Source organism: Microchirus variegatus (assembly GCF_963457635.1).
Source record: "Microchirus variegatus genome assembly, chromosome: 15".
NCBI lineage: Eukaryota > Metazoa > Chordata > Actinopteri > Pleuronectiformes > Soleidae > Microchirus > Microchirus variegatus.
Genome location: NC_139816.1, coordinates 16,004,085 through 16,027,463, shown reverse-complemented (window position 1 = coordinate 16,027,463; position 23,379 = coordinate 16,004,085). Strand labels below are relative to the sequence as shown.

The 23,379-nt window shown below is 41.4% G+C and overlaps 1 protein-coding gene across 1 annotated transcript in view; it reads right to left on the bottom strand.

Moving 5' to 3' along the window:
• Positions 1-1,165: 1,165 nt before the first annotated feature.
• ofcc1 (orofacial cleft 1 candidate 1) overlaps positions 1,166-23,379 on the bottom strand; it is a gene marked incomplete at both ends in the record, with an annotated part of 80,584 nt that continues 58,370 nt past the window's right edge. Inside the window, 2 exons of the mRNA XM_083901781.1 lie at positions 1,166-1,216; positions 3,162-3,362. Of these exons, the coding sequence (XP_083757907.1) occupies positions 1,166-1,216; positions 3,162-3,362 (252 nt within the window). The remainder of the gene's footprint in view (positions 1,217-3,161; positions 3,363-23,379) is intronic.

The following is a 23,379-nucleotide window of genomic DNA, read 5'->3' as shown; positions in this document are numbered from 1 at the left end:
TACAAACAGTTAAGCACATCCCCAAAAAAAAGGGGGGGGAGAGGGGAAAAAAAAAAGCACTGCTGAAATTGCAGAGAAAAGTGTTTTTATTTATAGAAGTCGCTGGAGATGCTCATCATCAGCGTTTTTTCCGAGCCATAAATAATTTGTGGAGAGAGGTAATATTCAAGCTGGCAGAGCCTTAGTTGTGCATCTTTAATGGAAGTTTTACAGAAGCTGAGCCAGTTCTTGCATATGCTGCTGCCTTCCATATGGAGGGAAGGAGACAAAAGGAGCACAGTTGGCTTGTCCTATCTTTTCATAAGTCCATCTACACTTAAATGCTAGCCCGGGAGGAAAAACGACACAGGGGGACATAAACCCACTGTGGTTTTAGGAGGGAAGATAATGACTTTCCCTGCATTAATTTCTTCATCAGCCATCTTGTTTCTCCAGACAGAGCGGTTACGAGGCCCTCTCTGAAGGTCCTAGGTTATATGGATGCATTTTCCTGCGTAATTTCGGCCTGAACAGTTGTTGTCAGCAGTGCATTTTGCGAGTCGGCAGCTGTGGAACATCTGTTTATAGGTAATGAGTGTTTGAAAAGCTGCACCTCGCTCTACCTGTAATGTCTTTTATTGGAGCACACTGATGGGAATGTAGTTTTAACTTTTTTGTATTGTTGCGATTCAGCCAGAAGATTCCTTCAATGTGGTCAATATTACAGATGCCTGCCTCGGGCGACCACGCTGAATGAGAGCACATGATGGCTCATTAATATTAACTTTCTTTAAACCGAATTCAATATGCAAGTCAATAAAGACTTCGTTATCATTACATTTTTTACTGCATACCCACAACATTCAAATTTTACGTCTTCCTCATGCCGAACGATACAACACGCACAAAAAAAACTTTCAGTCAACATAGCTAATTCAATAATAGCTGTTTAAACAACAGAAATACAGTATTTAGTTTCTCGTGACTCTTGTTCTGTGTCTCACTCTCCGGCAAATCAAACAGGACACACCTTGCTGTTCTGTTCCTTCCAAACAGTGTCTAATAGTGTCTATAGCTCAGGGCACTTCTTCCAGGACTTGCTTTTTAAGGTGTTCGTTTAGACAAATTTTGCGTGTAAATGTGTTGGTTTTATGCAAAGCTGTCGTCCCCTGAAGCTGTGGTCATGTTAGTCTAAGGGAGGAGCAACTCCTCGAGGCATTGGTGTCCAGGACACCGCCTGTAAAAACACAGCGCTTTAAAGGAAATAAACCACTTGTCAATATTTCCTCAGTAAATTGAAACAAACTTGTTGAAGTAGCAGGATTACCCTTTTTAGAATGAAGTCACATTATTAAATTCATCTTTTTTTTTTTTTTAGTCAAGTCATTCTCTTTCTCTTTCACCGATGACTAAGATTTCAAGATTGAAAAGGGAAGAACGTGTCTGTCTGCTATACTGCTAATAATAAAAACTGCCTTTTTATAATAACGCATTTACCGTGCATCAGCATTTCTAGCTTCATGTTAAACAAACTACACTCGTTTTTATTACATACACATAATTCAGGCTACATAATACTTGATATAACATAGCAGAGTAACCACATCACCATAAACGGTGCTATTATATGGATACGTAATAAGCCTACATTGGAAAAGACCATAACATTTCTTTAAAATGTCATAAGAACAGAGAGGGAAACAGAGATGAACTTCTTTGCATTAGTGCCTCTTACACTCCAGCATTCTACATTATATTTTAAGCTATTTCATTTTTGTATAAGTGGCCTGCATGGATGTTTTTTTCTCTCTCTCTCTCTGAGGAGCTGTCACCTTACATCTGAAGGCAGTTTGTACACAGCACCCCGTCGCAGTGTGTATGCCGCTGCCAGAATTATATAAAGCACTAATAAAATCAGCTCAAGTGTTCTTCCGAGTACTGGGGATGCCCTTTGGTGATCCCTGGATCTTGCTCTATACATAAAACCAGTCTACATATTCAGGGGAGGATTAGTTTTGAATATGTAAAGTGGGGGTCTCTGTGCTGTGAGGCGAAGGGGATTGGCGTAGTGCTCTCTCGGCGGCTCTGAGCACCGGTGTTATCGCTCCCCACTACCAGCGATTGAAAGAGGATGCCATCGGCATCTTCTGCTACTGGAGGCCCCTGCCTGTTATGTTGCAAGGGACAGGCAGCAACACCCAAGGGACACAGTGGGTGTGAGAAAAGAAAGCAACAGTGAGCTTCGCTGAGAAGGCATGTGTGTGTGTGTGTGTGTGTTTTCCAAGGATAGGGTAAAACCTATATTTCACTTAAGGTGGCCTCGATGATACTCCCTTCACAGATTAAAGAATAGTGAATTGGCAGGAGCAGAAATATCAGGAAGTGACTCACTTTCTCTCGGTAAACTGAGTGTGTGTAGATTATGATAAAATATGTGTAGGCACTGGCATTTGCGTGTCTCTGTGGTGTGTGTGTGTGTGTGTTCTTTTGTCGTAGGTGAAGAGCCCTGTGTGTGTGTCAGTGTGTGTGCATGCTATATAAAACTCCCCAGATGTCTTCTCAGCCATGCACAGGTCTGGAGGCCACACACACATACACACACACACACACACACACACACACACACACACACGCACACACACGCACACAGACAGTAATGAATGTGCCATGCTATGTGTTTACTCACATACGCTCACCATCACTCAAACTGTGATGGAGAACCATTAGAACACAACAGTGCCTCAGAGCTAATTGTTTGTTTCTCCTCTCAAACTTCAAAATATTAATTTTGTTGGGATGATCCAGGTTGCTCTTGGGGGACTGACAAAATGATCGAGGAAAGTGAAGCAGCAATGTTTTTTTTTTTCTCCCCTTCTTCTTTGCCTTCGTAAAATACATTCATCATAAGTTATAACACAACGGAAAAGAGGATTAGTAAATAAAACTTGTTGAGCTTGTTACCAGCTGAAGAGAGAGATTAGATGGCACGTTGTAAAAAGTAATATGTTCATGTTGCATTAATACTAGTTTATTTCTAAATAAGTTACCTGTAAATATTTTGTCTTTCTTTTCTAATAGTGCAATACTTTATTTTTTGTCAGCATTATTACATTGTAGAGAATTTCCCTCTTCAGATTAAATGAAAATAACTTAAGAAAGTAATTTTTTTTTAAACAACACACCTCAATGATAGCTCCATTTGATTGTCGGAGGAAGTGTCTGTGTCTCTGTTTCAGTCCACTCAGGTACAGGGTGGATATTAGCACATGTGTGTTGGTCTCGCCCTCTGGTAGAGGTGCACCTTGTCTTGATGGGTCATCACCGGAGGAGACACAACTTGGAAAAGAATCTTCTGCTGTCCAGATATCATCATAGACTGCCACCTAAAATAGACAAATATATATACAAATATGTGTGAGAGGAATTAAAACATAAAGTCTGGCCTATAACTCACATTCCGTGTAAACACTGTTTTCACCCTTGGCTACAGTGTAAATTGTAATTGAGCGTTTGCCAGTCACTTTCATTTTATTAAGGCTCAGGTGCATCACTGTAAAAATGTGTCTGAACTTGACCATGCTGTTCATTTTAATTACACACAACAGCAGCTATACCAGATAAGCACCACTGGTGTGCAGTACAACAGCACACTAGTTACTAGCAGCGCCTGAGTCCTGTGGGGCCTGATCTGTGGCAGATAAAGACAGGTTGTTTTGGTGATCATGCATACACATGTATAATCCTGGTCGGCTTTGTTCATGTGTGTGTGTGTGTGTGTGCACGCACAGGGGGCTTACACACCTGCAATGTGCTGCCCTTCTCTGTTATGATGAGACACAGGTAGCAAGTGGACCATATAACATGTTATATATAGGTCATGTAACTTGAAGTCATTCATGTATGAAGATCATGGAAGTGCTCTCTCTCCTGCTCCGATACTGTCTGCTGGCAGACACTTTGAATGTTGAATAATCAAATGCATTAGGAGGCGGTACACAGAGAGAAAATAATACATCGACAGAACTGGTTTGCTCTCAATTAATAAACCAAATTCATTTTTGCAGGCTGCTCTGCAAAATGTAGGTCCATCTTGCTTGTTTTAGGATGTGATAATTAGCTGCAAGTCCTCATACACACCGTCGCATCTGTAACCTCTTTAATTTTGCTTTCATTTTTGACTTTCAGACACAATGATGAAGCTGCACACTGTGCCCACATGGGAGCAACCATGACTCTAGTGTGTGTGTGTGTGTTCACTGTAGATGCAACTTTTTAAATGGATTTCTGACATCAGATGTGTGCATGCATATGCATATGGAGGAACATATAGGCCATATTGTTAGCTTGAACTCACACACCACTGACTCAGAATTGCAAAAGGCTTGCTCCCACACACATCAACTCTCTCACACACACACACACACACACACTGATTTGGAGACCGTTTTTCAAGCAGTTTGTAAAACTCAAGGTGACCCTCTAATTGGCTGAGCAATTATGATTCCTGTCTAAAAACACAGGAAAAAGGAAAAGGCAGACTCATTCAGGAGGCTATGAGTGGCAGGGTCAAGCTGAAGGAGAAGTTTAATTTAGTGGTGTACTGTGGATGTCACCTCACACGTATAAACAGTTAGCCAAACACAACTCTAGGCACTTCGGTGTGAAAACAGTGGTAGCCATTATCGCGCATGTAATTAGAGACGTTTGCGTGCACTGCAAACTAGGCACCCCCCATTAGCAGGAAAGACCTCACAGTCCAAATGTCAAAAAGTCACAAAAAAGATTAGCTGAGAACCTGTGTGTGTGTGTGTGTGTGTGTGTGTGTGTGTGTGTGTGTGTGTGTGTGTGTGTGTGTGTGTGTGTGTGTGTGTGTGTGTGTGTGTGTGTGTGTGTGTGTGTGTGTGTGTGTGTGTGTGTGTGTGTGTGTGTGTGTGTGTGTGTGTGTGAATCTGTGTCTGTGTGTATGTGTGTATGTGTGTAAGAGGGGGAGGAGGGGGGCGACATCTCCTTAATGCTAATTCAGCCGCTCATTAGTGAAAATCGCCTCAACTGTGCCGTGCCTCTAGCGCGGCTTTGGTCCATGCTATAGGGGAAAGTGATCACGTGATTTCCGTTAGTAATCAGCACTTTGGCAAGGCAGCAATCAGACTGTTTGGATAGTGTGTGTGTGTATTTTGATTTGCTGCTTTTTTTTATTACTGTTATTATTTATTATTATTTCTTTGAGAAAATTCAAGCAGGAGAGGGCAGAAGAAAACATAGATATTTTCCAATATTGAGGTGCTCAATTTCTTCCTGGTACAGTTTTTTGTTTATTTATGCATTTATTATATGCATTTAAAGTCACAAAAAGGAAGTGTGTTTATCTGGCACCAGTCCCGCATAGAAACTCCATGGGTTCAGCCTGTGTACTCTTGCCCTCTGCATGTGTGCTATGCATGAGTATGAAATTTGGGTTGCATAAAAATATACCTTTTTTTTTTTTTTATGTTCACCAGTGCTGTCATCCTATGCTATTCAGCATGTGAAATCTACTTGACAAGACCAGACAAAAGCCTGAAAAGGTGTTTGTTCATTCACTTTGGTTGATGCCATTTCATGTGATGCACCATGGCTCTCGGGATGCATCACTGCTGAGACACAGAGAGGAAAGAGCATTAGAGGCCCGTCTGCTCTCCGCCGCTCTGTTCTGGTCTGTTGTGTTACGTTATGGTACTAGCCTGGCTTCTCTTAGCTTGAGTGCTCTCTCCACTCCACTATTGTTCCATGCGATAGCACTAAGTGACTGATTTAGCTTCAATGCCTGCATGGAGCAGACAGGCCAGCTGTGGGTTAAGCAGATAGCATTCAACTGAGCTAACCCAATTCAAACCCAATCAAGCTGGGATTTATTGTTGGGGTCTGTATTTAGAAATCTGATAGAGTCTGCATCAGTCCCTTCACTTACATCAGAAGAGACAGGCCTTATGTCTTTTTGCGGATAACTATAAATGGCAAACCATGTTTTCCAGCAGGGATATAAATTTCAGGATTTGAAGACATTACTGCAAATGCACATGGCAAATTGGGAGGGGAGGGACATAGGACAGGAAGTAAGGATGGCACAGCTGCAGACATGGTTCACAAATATAGTCTGTGTCTCTCTCTGGGAGAAGATGCGATTTCACACTTACCAAATCGTACCATGCCACATATGAATGCAGAATGAAAAGAATCGGTGCTTAATACAGATGCCTGTGGAAAGGTTTTGTTTTTAAAATATCCACTGTGACTAGCAATAAAATGGGATAGACCTGTCTATCATTTTAAACAGGTGTGCTCAGTAGGGGTGCACCAATCTGAATTTCTTCAGTCTGATGCTGATAACTAGGCTTTAGTTATCCACTATCACCATGCAAATCCATTATGTTTGTGTGTGTGTAACATGAAACCTATTTTAACTAGTTACCCGTTGATGTTTGCTTCCTCCATGCTACATTAGTTCTTCATAAAGCAGAATGTGCTCGGTCTACCTTCTTGTCACTGTTGTGAGACATAGAGCCTGCATGTAACTAAATCATAACTCTGAATAGAGATCAGCCCTTGTCAGTCCTGATTCAATGACTGTTGAGTCACTGTAAGATAACCAGTTTTGGAATTGAATTCTAGCATAGCGTGCAAATTATGTGTGAATTTGGGAGTTCTGTCACCAAAATTATAGTTTGCGGTTAAAAGAAAATCGGCACCACTGCCTCCGAAATAAGGATTAATGCACTATATTCTAAAAAAAGGATATCCTTTTGTGTTATATTTGAAAACTGACCCATATCCATACCTCAATTAAGATCTAAGTTCCAGCTTAAAAGAGGGCAGACAATTTCTGGGAATTAAATAGTAATTTTCCACTGAGTGACACACTGGTCTACTAAAAGCTAAGTGTGGGAGAGGTACACTATATTTTAGATTTTTGTCCTTGACTGCCACAAATATCAGTGGCTAACATTTTCATCTATTTGTCACATCAGATGATAACAGCTGAGTTTGATTTGACCCCACCCCAACTCATATGACCCCATCCTCCATGTCTCTGGTGACAACCAAAACAGAGCGTACAAGCTTCACTTCTTACAGAAAATGTTGCTATTACAACTTTTCTGAGGGAAGGAATCGCACGGTCTGGAATAGCATTCGAGCAGTAGTCCAAAAAAATGTTTTTTTCTTAAATACTGCCATAAGGCACAGTGCATCACTGATTAATAAACACAACAACAAGGCTCCAGAGTCAGGTATCCATGAGTAATTAATATGGAGCTAAAGTGTGGTTACACGTGTGTTTTCATATCGTTAACGTTTGTTTGCATTTATATATGATATAACAGGTGATACTGTATGCTCCTGTGTGCCTGTGTGAGACTGAGACTGGGGAGAGGAGAGAAGGGGAAGTCTCTGTGGGCAGGCAGGCTGAGCTTGGCTGGCGACTGTCCAGGGCAGGAGCCTTAGGCGTGGGTACAGTACGTACAGGCCCGTCATTCCCCCTGATCCTGAAATGATTGATCCAATCTAGATAACCACCATCACAATTTATGCATCCTCTCCTCCCCTGGTATCTTTTCCTCTGTGTAATTTTACCCCCAATTTTCATGTTCCCATGGACTAATTAAATCTTTCTTTTCTCCCTCTCTTTGTCTCTCTACCTTGCTCTTTTTGCTTTTCTATGACCGTTGGTATGAAAAATAATGCAGCACATTTTCTGGCACATTACTATGTATGTATGAATGTGAGGGCATGATATATATTCCAGTTGGTTGAAGTTCTCGAGACCCTGTCTGTAATGAGCACAACACAAGTAGTCTCATTACAAAGTCACTGTGAATGATATGCCTCCGTTTTCTGCCCACTCTGTCTCCCTTGCTATCTCAAATCTTAAAGACGGAAACGACTGACCTTCCCTCTGTCTGCCCATAAACCTCATATATTTTTTTTCCCCACTTTCTTTCCCACAATTCATACATAGGAGGGCTATGGTTTCTTCCTGCCACTACTATGATCCTTTTGGTTTGTAATTCTGTCCCACTTGGCTTTAATTTACAGTGGGAAAATAATTAGAATCTCACTTTTGCAAAGAGTGGAGTGAAAATGTAAACAATGCTTCCCTGCGGGCGGGTGCTTCATCACTTTGACAGGTGCATTTGAATTTGCCTGGGTGGCGGACAGGCTTGGTTATTTATGTGTCAGTCGCACATGGAAGCCCCGGCTGTGGCTGGGACTATAGTTGGGACTGAGACTAAGGGAGAGACGGGAGTAGAAGGACGAGAGCTTGAATTTCAGATTGGAACAGGGCTGCAGCTGATTCTGGCATAAGGCCACATTGGGAATGAAGCTTGATGTACTCTAGATGTTGTGTTATGATGGAGGAAAGAGCTTGTGCTCCAATGAGGGGAAGAACAACTATTAGTGATACCTATAGGAAACAGGATTTGGAGCATGGGAATGAAATATAGCTGGGCATGGGAATTAGAATGTTGCTAGTGTTCGAGTTGGTTTAGAAATTATAACTATGCATGGGCTTGGCGTCATGGACTGGTATGAGCATGTTATAATAATGAGGAGAACATCCAGTGTAAAATAACTATTTCCAAGCACAGCGTCTTTGAAATGTCTGATAAGCTGCCAAATCACCTGGTTATTAGCCAACTTTTTGAAGAGTCAGGGAATCCAAATATGTGTAGAAACTATCTATAGTTTTTGTGAAATGTGTGTAATTTGTCATCGTTGTTGGTGGTGGGGTGCAAACAGAGATAGCATTGGGAAGTGGGCACTCTCATATTATAGAACTTTTAAGTTTTCATTCCAATCCATAAACTGTGTTCCCATAATTGATCTGCATTTTCTTGCATAAACATGTACTCAAGTTACTCAACTTGTCATGGCAGTGGATTATGTCTAATTGTGTCCTTGATGCCTTTCATTAATGAGTGTACATGGTAAACCCACTTTATTGTGCAGCTTTGAATCGTATTGTTCAGTTAAGTGAAAAGGGCTTAAAGTACAGAACAACACCCGCGAGTCATGTGGCACAACTACTATATAACTATGAGGTGGCGAGAGCTACTGTTGGCATGATGAGCGCAGACGATGGCAAGCACATTTTTTTGTAGTTTTCATGTTTGTCAAATCCTGTGATCATTTGTATTTGCCTTGAAATTATGTGACTCGAAGTGAGGAGTTTACCACGTACAACATGTGTATTTAATGCTCAAGTGTGTCTTGAATAAACCTGTTGTGCTAAAGTAGGACAAACACAGGTTTTACCAGTGAGGCTTTCCACTCCAGTGTTGTTTACTTAAAAGACATCCATGTTTTCCATGTTTCCTGGATGTGTTCCAGTAAAGTGATTGAGAAATAATTATAGTACGGTTATTGTAGAACAACAATTCGAATGGCGGCCTCAAACGTTTGCACAGTAAAGTATATATTTCAAAATATCCTCAACATCCACAGCAAGGCTGCTTGATATGCCCCAAGATACACAAAGTGGCAGCTTCTGCTGAAGCAATAGAGAGACACCTGACACTGAGGTAATCAATGTTCCCATGCAATACAGGGGAAGATGTTCCATTTGTAAAATCTAATGATTCAAGAGGTTGAAGGGGTTAAATCAGGGATTTATTTTGATACCTAATAAAGTAGTAATATGTCCTGACCCAGACTACATAGCTAACTCTGCACCTGGTGGGTGTTGTTGGTGGTATTTGCACTCAAAGTTGTAATGAAGTATAAATTAAGTGGATGCACTTTGTTGTGGTGAGACTCAGCAGTATCACTGCGTGCAGTTGTTGTGCGGCTCCTGGTTGACAGGCTTAGTCAAGCCCAAGGGCCTATGAAAGGATTAAATTGCCCCTGAATAGGTGACTGTATGACAGTTCAAAGGCACTTCAGAATGTAAATGAATTCATCAGCGTTAACGCAGGCCTATGTCTCCAAGTTCAGCAGTTAGTTTGTGGTCCATTATGTTAAGTTCAGTTCTCAACTAAACTCGGTTATACACACACCGCACATAAGGTTAAGAGCTCAGCATCCCCATTATTGATGTAGTTATCACATGATTACTGTTTGTTTGTGGCTTCCCTGGTCTTTCAATATGCATTTCATGAAGAAGTAGCATACTGTGAATCATAGCAGAGACTAAAAATAGGGTCTTAGTCACTCGTGAGAGAAGCAATGTCGGTAATTATAAGGCTTAAATTTACAAAACAGTGCCTCATACAAAGTTTCCCCTAGAAATTAAAAAAGAGACAAGTATTATATTTCTGGCGATTGTTACAGGATTATAATACCATATTAATTATATTTACAGAATACATATTGTATTAGAGAGTGTGATTTGGGTTATTTGCTGTCTCATTCTGTTGCGAGTCAATTCGGTGTAAATATATAAATATAAATATTTATTACTGATAGTAATAAATAGTGTTATTCACTACATGTCATGTAATGTTCAGTTTCAAACATTGCTGAACTGAACGCATTACACTCATAAAAGATTGGTGAAAGAACCATTTTTTTGAACCAAGAAAATATAATGTTCGTCAAATTACACATAAATACCACAATATTGAATAGACAATTCATTCATCATGCCTCATTGAAATGTCTTATTTCCTCATGATAACTTTATCAGCCACTGAATGGAAGCTGTATCTCAAACAGACAAACATTGCTTTCATTTACAGCATTATTAATTTTTTTGTGTGTCTTTTGGAGCCACATTGTCTACGTAATTATATAATGTGTAATTTCCAAAACTATTGGTCATCACAATATTAACATTAAGTGGACATGCAAGGGTGGAAGAAAAAAACATTACTGTGTGAGAGGGTCGACATGGTTAGTTCTTTTGTCCAAAGATTGTCACGTACACACGCGCACACACACTGCAACGCTCATCTACATGCGACACACACACACACACATATATCCACACTCACAAACAGACAAAGCCTCACACAGTGAGGCAACGCATGCATGCATCTCCACCGCCTGCAGGCACTTGGGGCTAGGCAGCAGGGAGAAGGAGGAGGGTTGTGGGGAGATGAGGAGGAGGAGGAGGAGGGAGGAGTGGAGTGTGTACTGTGCAGAGGCTCTCTAAGCTATAGAAGGTCAATCCCTCCTCTCCACCACTACCACCACCACACTGTGTATCGGAGCTGGCCCAGGTTCAAGGCCTGTTTGTTGAGCTTTGGGCTTATACCACAGACGCAGAATTTATGCAGGCACACAAACACGTTTGCCAACTCAGGCTCATAGACACATGACCCATCACATATGCTTGTGGATCACACAATCACATACCAGTTTGAATGAATGGGCATGTACACTGATGTATGGATGCACGGATTACATACATCGTGGGTCACACTGCGCAAGTGAACATGCTCATTCACAGATATGTGGAGGTACAGTATAGACGCACAGTAAAGATCCAGTAATAGCCAATAACTGGCTTCATGAAACACACACGCAAAAAGTCAAGACAGGCCACAGCACATCGCATGGCCGGAAAAAGGACCAAACCACAAAGCATAAAGGACTGAGATATACATGCATGGGTAAGCCAAGCAATGTCAGCCATTAGAATGGAAATAGATATGCTATTATTGTAAATTTGGCCAATATGTGTTCGGTCAGCATGTATATATAATTGGAGCAGCTTGAAAATGGCATGGCTGCACACTGTTTGTGTTGAGCCCGATTTGGCTGAAGCAAAGGTCCGTGTCTGTGTAAATGCACCGCTGGACAAGACAAGCAACCAATTCACATTTGCATGCATGAGCACAAACATACTGTATGCACTGCATACTGACAAAACAAAGCATGCTATAATATTTCCCCTCCACCCTGCCCTTATTACCGTGCATATAAAGCAAAGATCACGCTCTATAAATATCTCAAACTTGTATAATTGCCGTTATAATGTAATAAAACTCTTTATCCAAAAGTAGCACAGGCTGAAAATGAACGTCAAGAGAAGATAAACAAGCAACAATGACTATATTTACAGTCAGAATGAACAGAACAATTTTAAAAGAGATTATCCCGTGATAGTATCTCTGAGTGCCTAAGATAATCCAGAAAATAAGATATGCATAATTCACTGTAACTAATCTCCTTTGCAGAAAATAAAGCCTACTCTCAGCCTATAGAGTAAACAACTCAGACTTGCAACCCATATTTTACTTCTAAGCAAAGTCTGACTCACTCTGGGCCCCAAGGAGATCACTTTTCCAGGTTTGTTCTGAAGCATATTGAAGTTTACCTGCAGCTTCATTTGACAAGGGAAACCAAGTCCAATCCATTTTTTTAATGCGTCTGATGTTGCCTGTTAAGTGAGAGTCAAGGCATCATATACACGGGTGATTAAAACATTGAACACATTAAATTAATGACTACACCTGTAAATATGTAGCCTCAAACCCGCAACACTACACACATACGCTATATTCAAACTAGTGAAGGACTAACACAATTAAACCATGTGCATCCACTGGCATCAAAACACATGTGTCTCTATGAAATTATTCTGTCTGGCAAATAAGTACCTTGTAACCAGGGGCAGTTGAGAAAAAAAAAAAAATAGAGTCCTACACCTTTGTATTATCAAAAGCCAAACCAATCACATCACTTCAGTTTATGTGATCCTTTTGTGGAGGGCAAAAGCTCACTCACTTTCACTCTAGGTGCATGAAAAAACACATTTGGAGATGTCATGCTTTGTGCTAAAAATTTCTGGAGACCAAGCATCGTATTATGATGATGCAGAGAGATGCCAAAGTTGAGCGCTGCCTTTGATATCCAAAATTTGACTTGGGATTAACTTAAATCTAATCAGGCCTTGGAGGCTGAAGGTGACAAGTATCCAAGCCAACTGATGAAATGGTGCTTTCTCTCTCTCACACACACACACATAAGCAGACACACACATACACAGCTTTGTGCAGCTATTCTTCCGAGGACTCTGCATTGACATTCATTTAGACAGCCTAAACAAAGGGTTATCCCTAACCATTTAACGCCTAACCTTACCACAATCCAAATCTTAGCCATAAACCTAATCAGTGTTTAAGACAGAAAAGGTCACACACCTCTCTGTCTCTTTAAGATCATGAGAGAAAACCCTTATTGTAAAAGAAAGAATGAACTTCAAATGTCTATCTCTCCTTGGGATGTCATGTGGGGCTGTTAAGACGCGACACCTGTCACAGTCACCAGACCTTCCTCGTACCCTCCAGGCCACTGGAAAAAGGCAAGGTCAAACTCTTTAAAGGAGAGGATGGGAGAGAAGGGGGAAAGAAGTGACTAGCGACGGACGGACAGTCACAAAGGATCAGACCTGTCAAGTTCAAGCTGTGAGTCAAAGGCTGCATATGCACTTTTGTCCATGGTGGTTCAGTGTCTGAGTGTGTGTCACAAACGGAATCAGACAACAATTTAGTTGTCTCACAGGTCGACACATGTAACCCTGTTGTTCAGACAATATTCTGCACCACAGACACAGACGAGCCAGGTGGTGGTCGTAAAATGACTTAAGATGAGCCGTCTTTGTTGAGTCAGTGGTTGCTGCTGCTGCAATCTGCAACTGACCAATTTGTCACCTCCTGTGTCATTATGGGATGGCAGGTGAACACGTCAGAACGTAGGACTTTGCCTCTGGAAGATGAAGAAGTTATGGGATTTGATGATGATGGGGAAAATGTCAAAGGTGTGAAAACCTGGTGGTTTAATCACCTTCATGTGGACGTGTTGTGACAGAGGATGCGTGAAGCTTTGTGTTGTGACGCTGAAGGAACAAGGGCCTTTTCATTGTTGGATTCATACGAGGTATTGGAGCGATTTCCAAAGATTTTAGCTTGATCCTTAATGTGACACACAAGTTGACCATTTATTGGCTGTTAACCAAGCACCTTTCCTTGTTTTGACTTGCTATTTCCTTATCAATTTCTCATTCCCTCCCTCCTGTCTTTCTAACAGAAATGCCTGCCCAGGCCCATGCTTTGATAGATAATGACATCCTCTCCCTGGATTAATTGTGAGGGACACATTAAGCAATGGGGCTGACACTCCCTGTAATTAAACTGTTCACACCGACGAGTTCATACTGGAACACTTTCTCCTCTCTCTTTATCTACTGTTGGACTAGAAATAGTATATTACTGGGATAGGGATATCGTAGGTGTGTTTGTGAAAATGAATCGCCGTGAAATTTTAAATTAGAGGATATGAAAGGTGTCATGTGCTTATAGAAATAGAAGGATCAAATTATTTTTAATAGAACTGCTATATACAACTAGATAGAATGGACAATCGGATTCATGATAGATTTGAGAGCTTCACCACCATTTCCACTTTTTTTTTTTTTTTTTTTTTTTTAAACAGTACATGTTAACTCTAACTTAACATTATATTAGCATTTAGTGCTTCTAATGATCCGTCCACCTCTAAGTTAACCTTTCAAATGAGCTGTAGACCGTGGCAATAATGCTTTTTGTGTCCATGTCTGCACATGCCCAGGTATCTTGAGGAAGCTACTATGTTTGGGGCAGGATAGGAACATTTTTGCACCAGCAGGTGCTAAACGGAGGTCAAAGAACAAACGCATATATCATGAAGAACAATGCTGAGAAAGAGAGCTAGACTCAGAACAACAGAAAACAGCCTGTCCCCTATAGGTTATTCAAACCAGAGTCCAAAATGAACCCCAAAGCATCCATTAGATGCACTTTCATGAAACAGATAAGCTTATCTAAATGTTAATGCATGACATTGATGATTGTCAAAGAGGTTAAGTGATAACGCTGAAAGGAGCATGTGTGAAATAGTTAAGATTGACCTCATGGTAATTTATTTTATCTACACAATAGTACTTGTTTGATGGGATACAGTTCTTATCCAGTGTTACCAACACTGACACTGGGACAGACATGTGACTTGATGGCATGTTTACAAGTTACTCTCGTCAATTAAATGTTCACTGCTGATTGTCACAGAAGCATTGAAGCCTGAAAGTGGTTTGTTGTATCCCTAGAAATATCATAGTGGTATATTCATATATAATCAGAAAGGATTGCATGTCTGTTTTTTCTTGCTTTCCTTTTTTTTAACCACAATGCACCACTTTCACACATGACTGACCAGCAAAGTCCATGTCCTTTTTTTCGGGAACACAGGCATGTAGCCTTTGCAGTCATATCTCATATTGAGCTGCCTAATGCTCAGCCTGTGGACGCTGGCTTTGCTCTTATGTCACTTCTGTCCTTGCCTGCCAGCTTGTTATTGCCTCAGGCCACTGGGGCCCTCAGCAATGTCCACTAAAAACAAAACCATTTGCTGTAATTGAAGAAGCCACTCTAATGTGACATGCACATGGAGGATGAACACGAGGATGTACACATGTGCACATGGACATACTGTGTGAATAAACTCTGTATGTAGGTTAACAGCCTTGCATTCATCCGCATTCAGTGCAGCACATGAATACAGATCTACGCATGCACGCACACTGACCACTTTGGTAGAGGTGACTGGGGGGTTGGGAAGACTCCGGTGACCTCACACACACACACAGATTTCAGATGACCCCTCCTGTGCCACTGAAGCACTCAGCTCCTCTTCTGCTGTTCCTGTGTTGCTGTTATGGGTTCCTGTTCAGGAGCTGAGGGCTCTATTGTTACGTGACAGCGGTTCCTGTGTATTCTGCCATGGCCCGCTGCTCCCTCTGTCCACCTTCCTCTCAGAGCTCCATCTTTCTTTGCACAACTTTAGACATGTGTCTCAGGTGGCCTGAAACTCACTTTACTGTATTATTTGCACAGCAAGACTGTTGCATAAACTAGATGTATGCCGTTTTATAGTGTGTATTGTCAGGGAACTTTAGGGTCAACCAGAGTTTATGCCAGTAAATATTTTTGACGGCCCATTATGGCCGTTAACATGTAAAAGATTCAGCCATGCATATTTAATGTGCTACATACAGTATCCTTAAATAGACACACACATGCATTCACACCCAAAACCCTGCACGCAATCTAAGATTTTTTGAACAAGGTCTTTTTATTTAAGACTTTCACAACACATAAAACACACTTACAATACAAACAATAACTAATCCCTAATCACCACCCACCCACCCACCCACCCACCAAACCTGTACCACGAAATCAAAATACAGTCATTATGCATATTTGTTGACAAGGCAAAAATAATAAATAAATAAAAATGAATAAGAAAAAACACATGTACCAACACAAATAGGAGAATCTGTATTATAGAGCCAAATTTTCTGTTTCCATTTGCTCCACAAATGTCAGGAAGGGCTGCCATATTGCATAAAATTTCGACACAGACCCTTGCAGAGAGTATCTTATTTTTTCCAGCTTCAGATATTGCATAGTCTCTTTAATCCAGTGGGAGTACAAAGGAGGAAGAGGGTCTTTCCATCCGAACAGAATCAGTCGTCTGGCCAGCAGTGTACAAAAGGCCACCATATTGGATTTGCTACCTAAATTCACAACCTGTGGAGTGACACCAAATAAAGCAGTAAGAGGGGATGGATCTACTGGTTGCATTAATATTTTAGAGAGAGTGTCGAAAATGGACTGCCAGAAGTGGTGTAATTTTGGACAAGTCCAAAACATGTGTAATAGAGTCGCGGGGCCTTGCTTACATCGATCACAGATAGGGTCAAGCTCTGGTCTGAATTTAGACAGCCTAACTTTCGACCAGTGAAGTCGGTGTACTATCTTAAATTGTATAACACAATGTCGTTGACAAACAGATGATGTGTGGATCCTCCTGATAACTTTCTGCCATACTGCATCTGGAATCTGTTCGTTTAGATCCTCCTCCCATTTGTGTTTAAGACCATCTAGAGTCGATAACTGAAACAAATTGAGAAGGCCATATAGCTTCCCTATAACCTGCTTCAAGTCCTTCCCTAGCTTAAAAATAGACTCCAACAAAGATACCGAGGGGCAGAGGGGAAAGCAGTTGGAATGTGAGGCTATAAAACTCCGCAATTGCAAATACCTAAAGAAGTGGGATCTGGGGATATGAAATATATTAACCAGTTGTTCAAAAGACGCAAAGTTTTTATCTACATAAAGATCCTGTAATGAATGTATCCCACTACTGAGCCACACACCAAAGGCTCCATCCGACATTGAAGGAGGAAACATATGATTTTTCGTTATCGGAGCAAAAAGGGAGAGGCTGTTAAGAGCAAATGATCTTCTGAACTGAGTCCAGATTTTAACCGAATATGCCACAACAGGGTTAGCGGTGTAATAAGACATGGGTTTTACTAGTGGGAGCTCAGTGCACAGTAAAGCTGACAAGGAAGAGGGTCCACAAGAAGTATGCTCCAAAGTTAGCCATTTAGGAGTATTTGAGTTGTCAACATCTGACATCCAAAACAAGAGCGCTCTAATATTGGCTGCCCAATAATAAAACAAAAAATTGGGAAGTGCCATGCCACCCTGGAGACGCGGTCTATGCAATATGCATTTCCGTATGCGTGGATTTTTATTGTTCCAGATAAAGGCTGATATGAGTTTATCTACGGAGTTGAAGAAGAACTTAGTCAGAAATATGGGAAGGTTCTGAAACAGATACAAGAACTTTGGCAATACATTCATTTTGATGGTATTGATCCTTCCACTTAAGGAGAGAGACAGCAGATCCCAACGTTTAATATCCTGTTTCAGATTATCTAACAGGGGCAGAAAATTTGCCTTAAATAAATCTTTAAAGTTACGTGTAACCCAGATTCCCAGATATTTGAACTTTTTTGCATTTGTTTTAAAAGGGGTTGAATTAAAAGAGATGTCCTCTGCAGATGTGTTGACTGGCACTAATTCACTTTTCTGAAGATTTATTTTATAACCTGATATTTTGCCAAAAGCTTTCAATGTGCCCAGCAGAGTAGGGAGACTTGACGAAGGGTCTGAAATATATAACAACATATCATCTGCGTAAAGCGATACCTTACACTCTAATCCCCCTCTGATAATTCCCTTAATAGTAATATCCTGTCGGATAGCTAATGCCAACGGTTCAATTGCAATGGCAAATAAAAGCGGGGACATTGGGCAGCCTTGCCTAGTGCCTCTTTGCAGTTTAAAATAGGGAGAGAGATTATTGTTGGTACGTACTGCTGCCATCGGAGAGGAGTAGAGAGCTTTAATCCAGGATACAAATTTTGGACCGAAGCCAAATTTCCTAAGTGTGTAAAAAAGGTAGTCCCACTCCACTCGGTCGAAGGCTTTCTCAGCATCAAGAGATAATAAAATCTCTGGAGTGTCGGATGGAGAGGGACTATACAGGATGTTAAGAAGGCATCTAATATTAAAAAATGAATATCGGTCTTTCATGAAACCTGTCTGATCAGGTGAAATAATTAAAGGGAGTGCCATCTCAAGACGTTGAGCCAGGAGCTTCGCAAGAATCTTTACATCTGTATTTAAAAGGGAAATTGGGCGATATGAACTACAGTGGAGGGAATTTTTATCTCTTTTTAAAATAAGGGAAATGGTTGCCTCACGCATTGTTGAAGGAAGTGAATTTAAAGAAAATGACTCCTCGAAGACAGATATAAGGAGAGGGGCAAGCACTGCTGAAAATGTCTTAAAAAACTCTGACGGGTAGCCATCAGGCCCCGGAGATTTGCCCCCTTGCAACTTCTTAATCGCCTCTGTAACCTCTGCAATGGAGATTTCATCCTCTAGCACAGTGGCTAGCTCTGGGTCTATTCTGGGAACATCGAGATTGCAGAAAAACTCGTCTAATGTCGACTCATCCTCTAGTGATTCAGAGGTATAGAGGCCGGAATAGTAGCGAAAGAAGCAAGAATTAATCTCCAAATGATCTGTATGTCTTAGATCATTTTCATCGCTTACCTCGGATATGTACTGACTAGCAGTCTTCTGACGTAATTGGTGTGCTAGAATTTTCCCCGCCTTTTCTCCGTGCTCATACGAGCTATGTCTGCACTTTAAAATTTGATTTTCTGCTTGGCGCGTCGAGAGGAGGTCAAACTCTGTTTTAAGCAATAGGCGTTGTTTAAGTATATCATCCGAGGGCGAGTGACTATATACCATATCCAATTTCAGAATATCATCTGTCAGCTGCTTAAGACGCTTGGTGTTGGCTTTCTTCCGCATTGCACAATAAGAAATAATCTGCCCCCTTAAGTATGCCTTCAGCGACTCCCACACCATAGAAAATGACATTCCCGGTGTCTGATTGTGGGTGAGATAGAATTTAATTTCTGTGTTGATAAAGTTTACAAAAGTGTCTTCTGAAAGGAGTAGCGGGTTAAGTCTCCATGGACGATAGCCACAATCCGCAGCGGGAATGCGTAACTTCATATTCAAGGGAGCATGGTCAGAAATAACTATGGACTGATATTCGCAAGCAGCTACTATTGGAAGGAGTTTCTTATCAATAAAAAAATAATCTATCCGTGAGAACGTTTTATGTACAGGGGAGAAGAATGAATAGCCCCTAGACTTAGGATTGAGGAAACGCCAGACATCGGCTACACCATAAGTCTGGAGAAAGAGCTTGATTGTTCGAGCTGACTTTGATTCAAACGAAGTTTTAGAGGAGCTACGGTCCAATTTTGGGGAAAGTACACAATTTGTATCCCCACCTAGAATTAAATGATGTGAATCCATGTTAGGGATGCGAGAGAAGGTATTAATAAAAAAGGCATGATCATCCCAATTTGGGGCATAGATATTAGCTAAAATAACTGGGAATCCGTACAGTCTGCCCGTCACTATAACATATCGCCCTGCAGGGTCCGATACTGTGCCAGACGCTACAAATGGAATATTCTTACTAATCAGGATTGCTGCTCCCCTTGCTTTAGAGCCAAAATTGGAGTGATACGATTGTCCTATCCAACCACCTCTCAGTCTATGTATATCAGTAGTGCGGAGGTGAGTCTCCTGGAGGAATGCAATGTCAGCTTTAAGATGACTAAGATGTGTTAATACCTTCCTGCGTTTTACAGGATGGTTCAAAGATTTCACATTCCAACTTATAAAGTTAACCATGCACCCCGAAATCGTTCCTACGTTACTCGTATTAACCATTAGTGTTCATAAAGGACAGTATTCCAGTAATACACCTCGAAACGTCAACAAGACAGAGTTTAAAACACAGAAGACAGTCAAAAATACAATAAAATAGCACAGGTCTGGTGAGTTCCCACCCCCTGCCGCCTAACTGAACATGGCGGCTGCAATACCCTTCGTAAACAAGACCACACATTAAGTGGTGGTAATGGGGAACAACTTAGTGTAGTAGGCCGCTTCCTGCCTAACCTCGTATTTAGTAATGGAGCTAGATAGCGCAATGAGTCTATAGTGACTTTTTAACATCCCTGAAGCAATATATCGTGCAATAAAATTAAACAGATAAGTAAACAAATAATAATCAAAAAAAAAATAATAATAATAATAATAATAATAATTATACGAAAATATATGAAAAAATATTCACCATGAATAAATAAACCTATGCTTCTTGGCACGTATCTGTGTACATAAAACTGAACAGAAATATATGTGGGTACCACTTAACTGAGAGATTGTCTGTACTAAAACAAACATTAACAAGTAAAAAAAGAAAGAAAAAGGTATTCGAGTGGGATTAACAAACCTTCCACAATATAGTATCCGACCATAGGAAAAGAGATGAGAGCAAAACCGAAAAAGGTGTCCTCACTTCGCAACTTCCGCTGCTGGGATGACAGTCTTAACGTAAGCCATTGCCTTCTCCGGGTCCAGGAAGTCTTTGTTATCTCCATTGTAGGAGATGCGGAGTCGAGCTGGGAACATAATCCCATAGCGGATGCCTTGTCGACCACGTAGTAGGTTCCTGACGTTGTTGAACGCAGCCCGGGCCTTTGCGACGCTCGCGGTGTAGTCCGGAAATACGGCCACTGGATCTCCCCTGTACCTGAGTGGGCCTCTCTCTCTGGCTCGACGCAGCACATCGACGCAATCTTGATAGTAGTGCAGTTTAGCAACAATCACACGTGGTTTTCCATTAGGCTTCCTCTGTGCAGGGCCTCTGTGGGAACGATCCACCAGAATGTCTTTATCCAGATGCAGAACTTCCTTCAGTAGTTTAGAAACTGAAGCAGTGGAGCTCGAGTCAGGCTCCTCTGCAATCCCCACAATACGAATATTGCACCTTCTCATCCGTCCCTCCATGTCCTCAGCCTTCTCCCTTAAATCAGCCAGCTCCGTTTTAAGGTCAGCCACCGTAATCTGCAGCGCGGTAACTTCACCTGAGCACGCTGATAAACCTCCCTCCACGTCGCTGATGGCGGCCTTCATGCTGTCTATGTCAGAGCGGATAGCTGCAGCGCTGTTAGCGATTTCAGACTTAACTTCTTTCAGCTCATTCCTAATGAAGTCAAAGTCATCACTGAGTGCAGACTTTAGTTCGGCTCTAATAATAGCAGATATGTCCGCTCCCAGCGAGGAGATAATGTCCGCTTTCAGGTCCGCGGGGTTCATTTCTGCCGCCGGCTGTGTGGGCGTCTGCTCACCGCTGTTCTTGTCACCTCGAGTCGCGGAGGCTTCGGGCCTAGCGCTCGAGGGGCCGCTGAACTTATATTTACGGAGTTTGGACGTCATTAAAGTAGCGTGTGAAGCTCAAACTTGCTCCAGGGTATTTTGGTCGCGATAGTCAGGGTTTTTTAGCAACAAATATGCAGAAAACGCGCTTTGAAATAGTATTTTTGAAAAAGTTAGGCAGGAGCTCAGCACAACAGGTCTTACTCCATCGCCAGCTCACTAGCGCCCCCCCACGCAATCTAAGATTTAACAAGTTTTCATTGCATCCTGTAAAACAAACCGTAAACTACTTTACATGCTTATCACTTGCATAAACTTCGAAATAAATTATGAAAATTGGGGACACCTATGAAAACACATGGCTCGGTCCAAATGTCATGATCTTCCCCAGCTTTGCACAGCCCTGGATTTCCCTAAAATCCTTTATGACTGTTTCAGAAGCAGTATGGAAATTCAACCCTCCAGACCCACACAGAACTGTCATCAGTGGCACTATCCAGCCATTCACTAGGATTGACCTAGCACAATGACTCTGTAGTCAGTACCTGGTGATATCTTTGGATATTGTGGGTCAACATGTTTACTATATTTGTGACTTACTATGTTAGATAACCATTTTTGTAATCCAAAATGTAATCCGGTTTATAACTTTGTGTTTTTCACAAACTATATCGAAAAAATCGCTTTCAGGAGACAGAGTTTGGTGAGAAAGAAGGCTCCCCTTGACAACCCAAACTTTTTTGTACTTTACTCAAATATGTTTGTCTCAAAGAAAATAAAGAACAGTTTAAAATTAACTATTGTAATGAAACTAAAAGTATGCTTTATTATGTCCTTGGGTAGTAAGAAGAAGAAAAATGACTATGATATCTGTGTCTGGTCAGGTAAATACCATTATGCCACTCTTGCAGTTTAAAATTAGAACACATTTTATATGATTAACAGCCAGACGCGCAGGCTGATCATCAACACTCCAATCTGTGCTGTTTGACTCTCAACAGGTTTACTCCCCACCAACCACGCTGCTGTTGCAAAGCACCTTGGGTGTTCCCAAACTTACCCGCTGGTAACCCATTACCCAGACATATGGAGACAAACAGCACGAAGGTACGCAAATGTTCAGGTTGCGAAAACATCTCCAGGGCCACCATACCAGCCCCCTCTCTCCTCTCTCCTTCCTTCACCACATCTTTTAATCGCTCCCTCTCTCTTTCAATTATCACAATGTCACCACCACCACTGGGAAAGTTTCCTTTTGGTGAATTAACGGCATTTTCAGAGGGTAAGCTGGCACTCTGTCATTGTCATAGTGGTGGCTCTGACAAAACAGTTTGCATACCTGCTTAAGTATTACAGAAATTAACACCTCCCTTCCAGGTACAGTAATCAAGAGGGTGACAGGAGACAATTAATTAGGTCTATCTGCATCACTGCCTTTACATAATTAATGGGGCTCATTACTGAACCCCTAGTATGAGGTGGAGCATGCTATCACTGGCTCAGAGCACCATGGCACTATAAGCAGGAATAACATGAATGATTTTTGTTATTTGTTTTATTTCAGCGGATTTGGCCTCAAACTCTTAAGTCATTTTCAGTTGCTCATTAAAATCCTTTTTGCTTTTCACTGGGATTTCCCACATGTTTCGTAGCCTTTAAGTGAAACCTGTAAAACCGTGACACAAACAATCAGTTAGCCCAACAAAGCCCCCTCAAGTTTAACACATTTTGCTTGTCTAGACCCTTGGATATAAGCCATGAGTGCACACCAGTG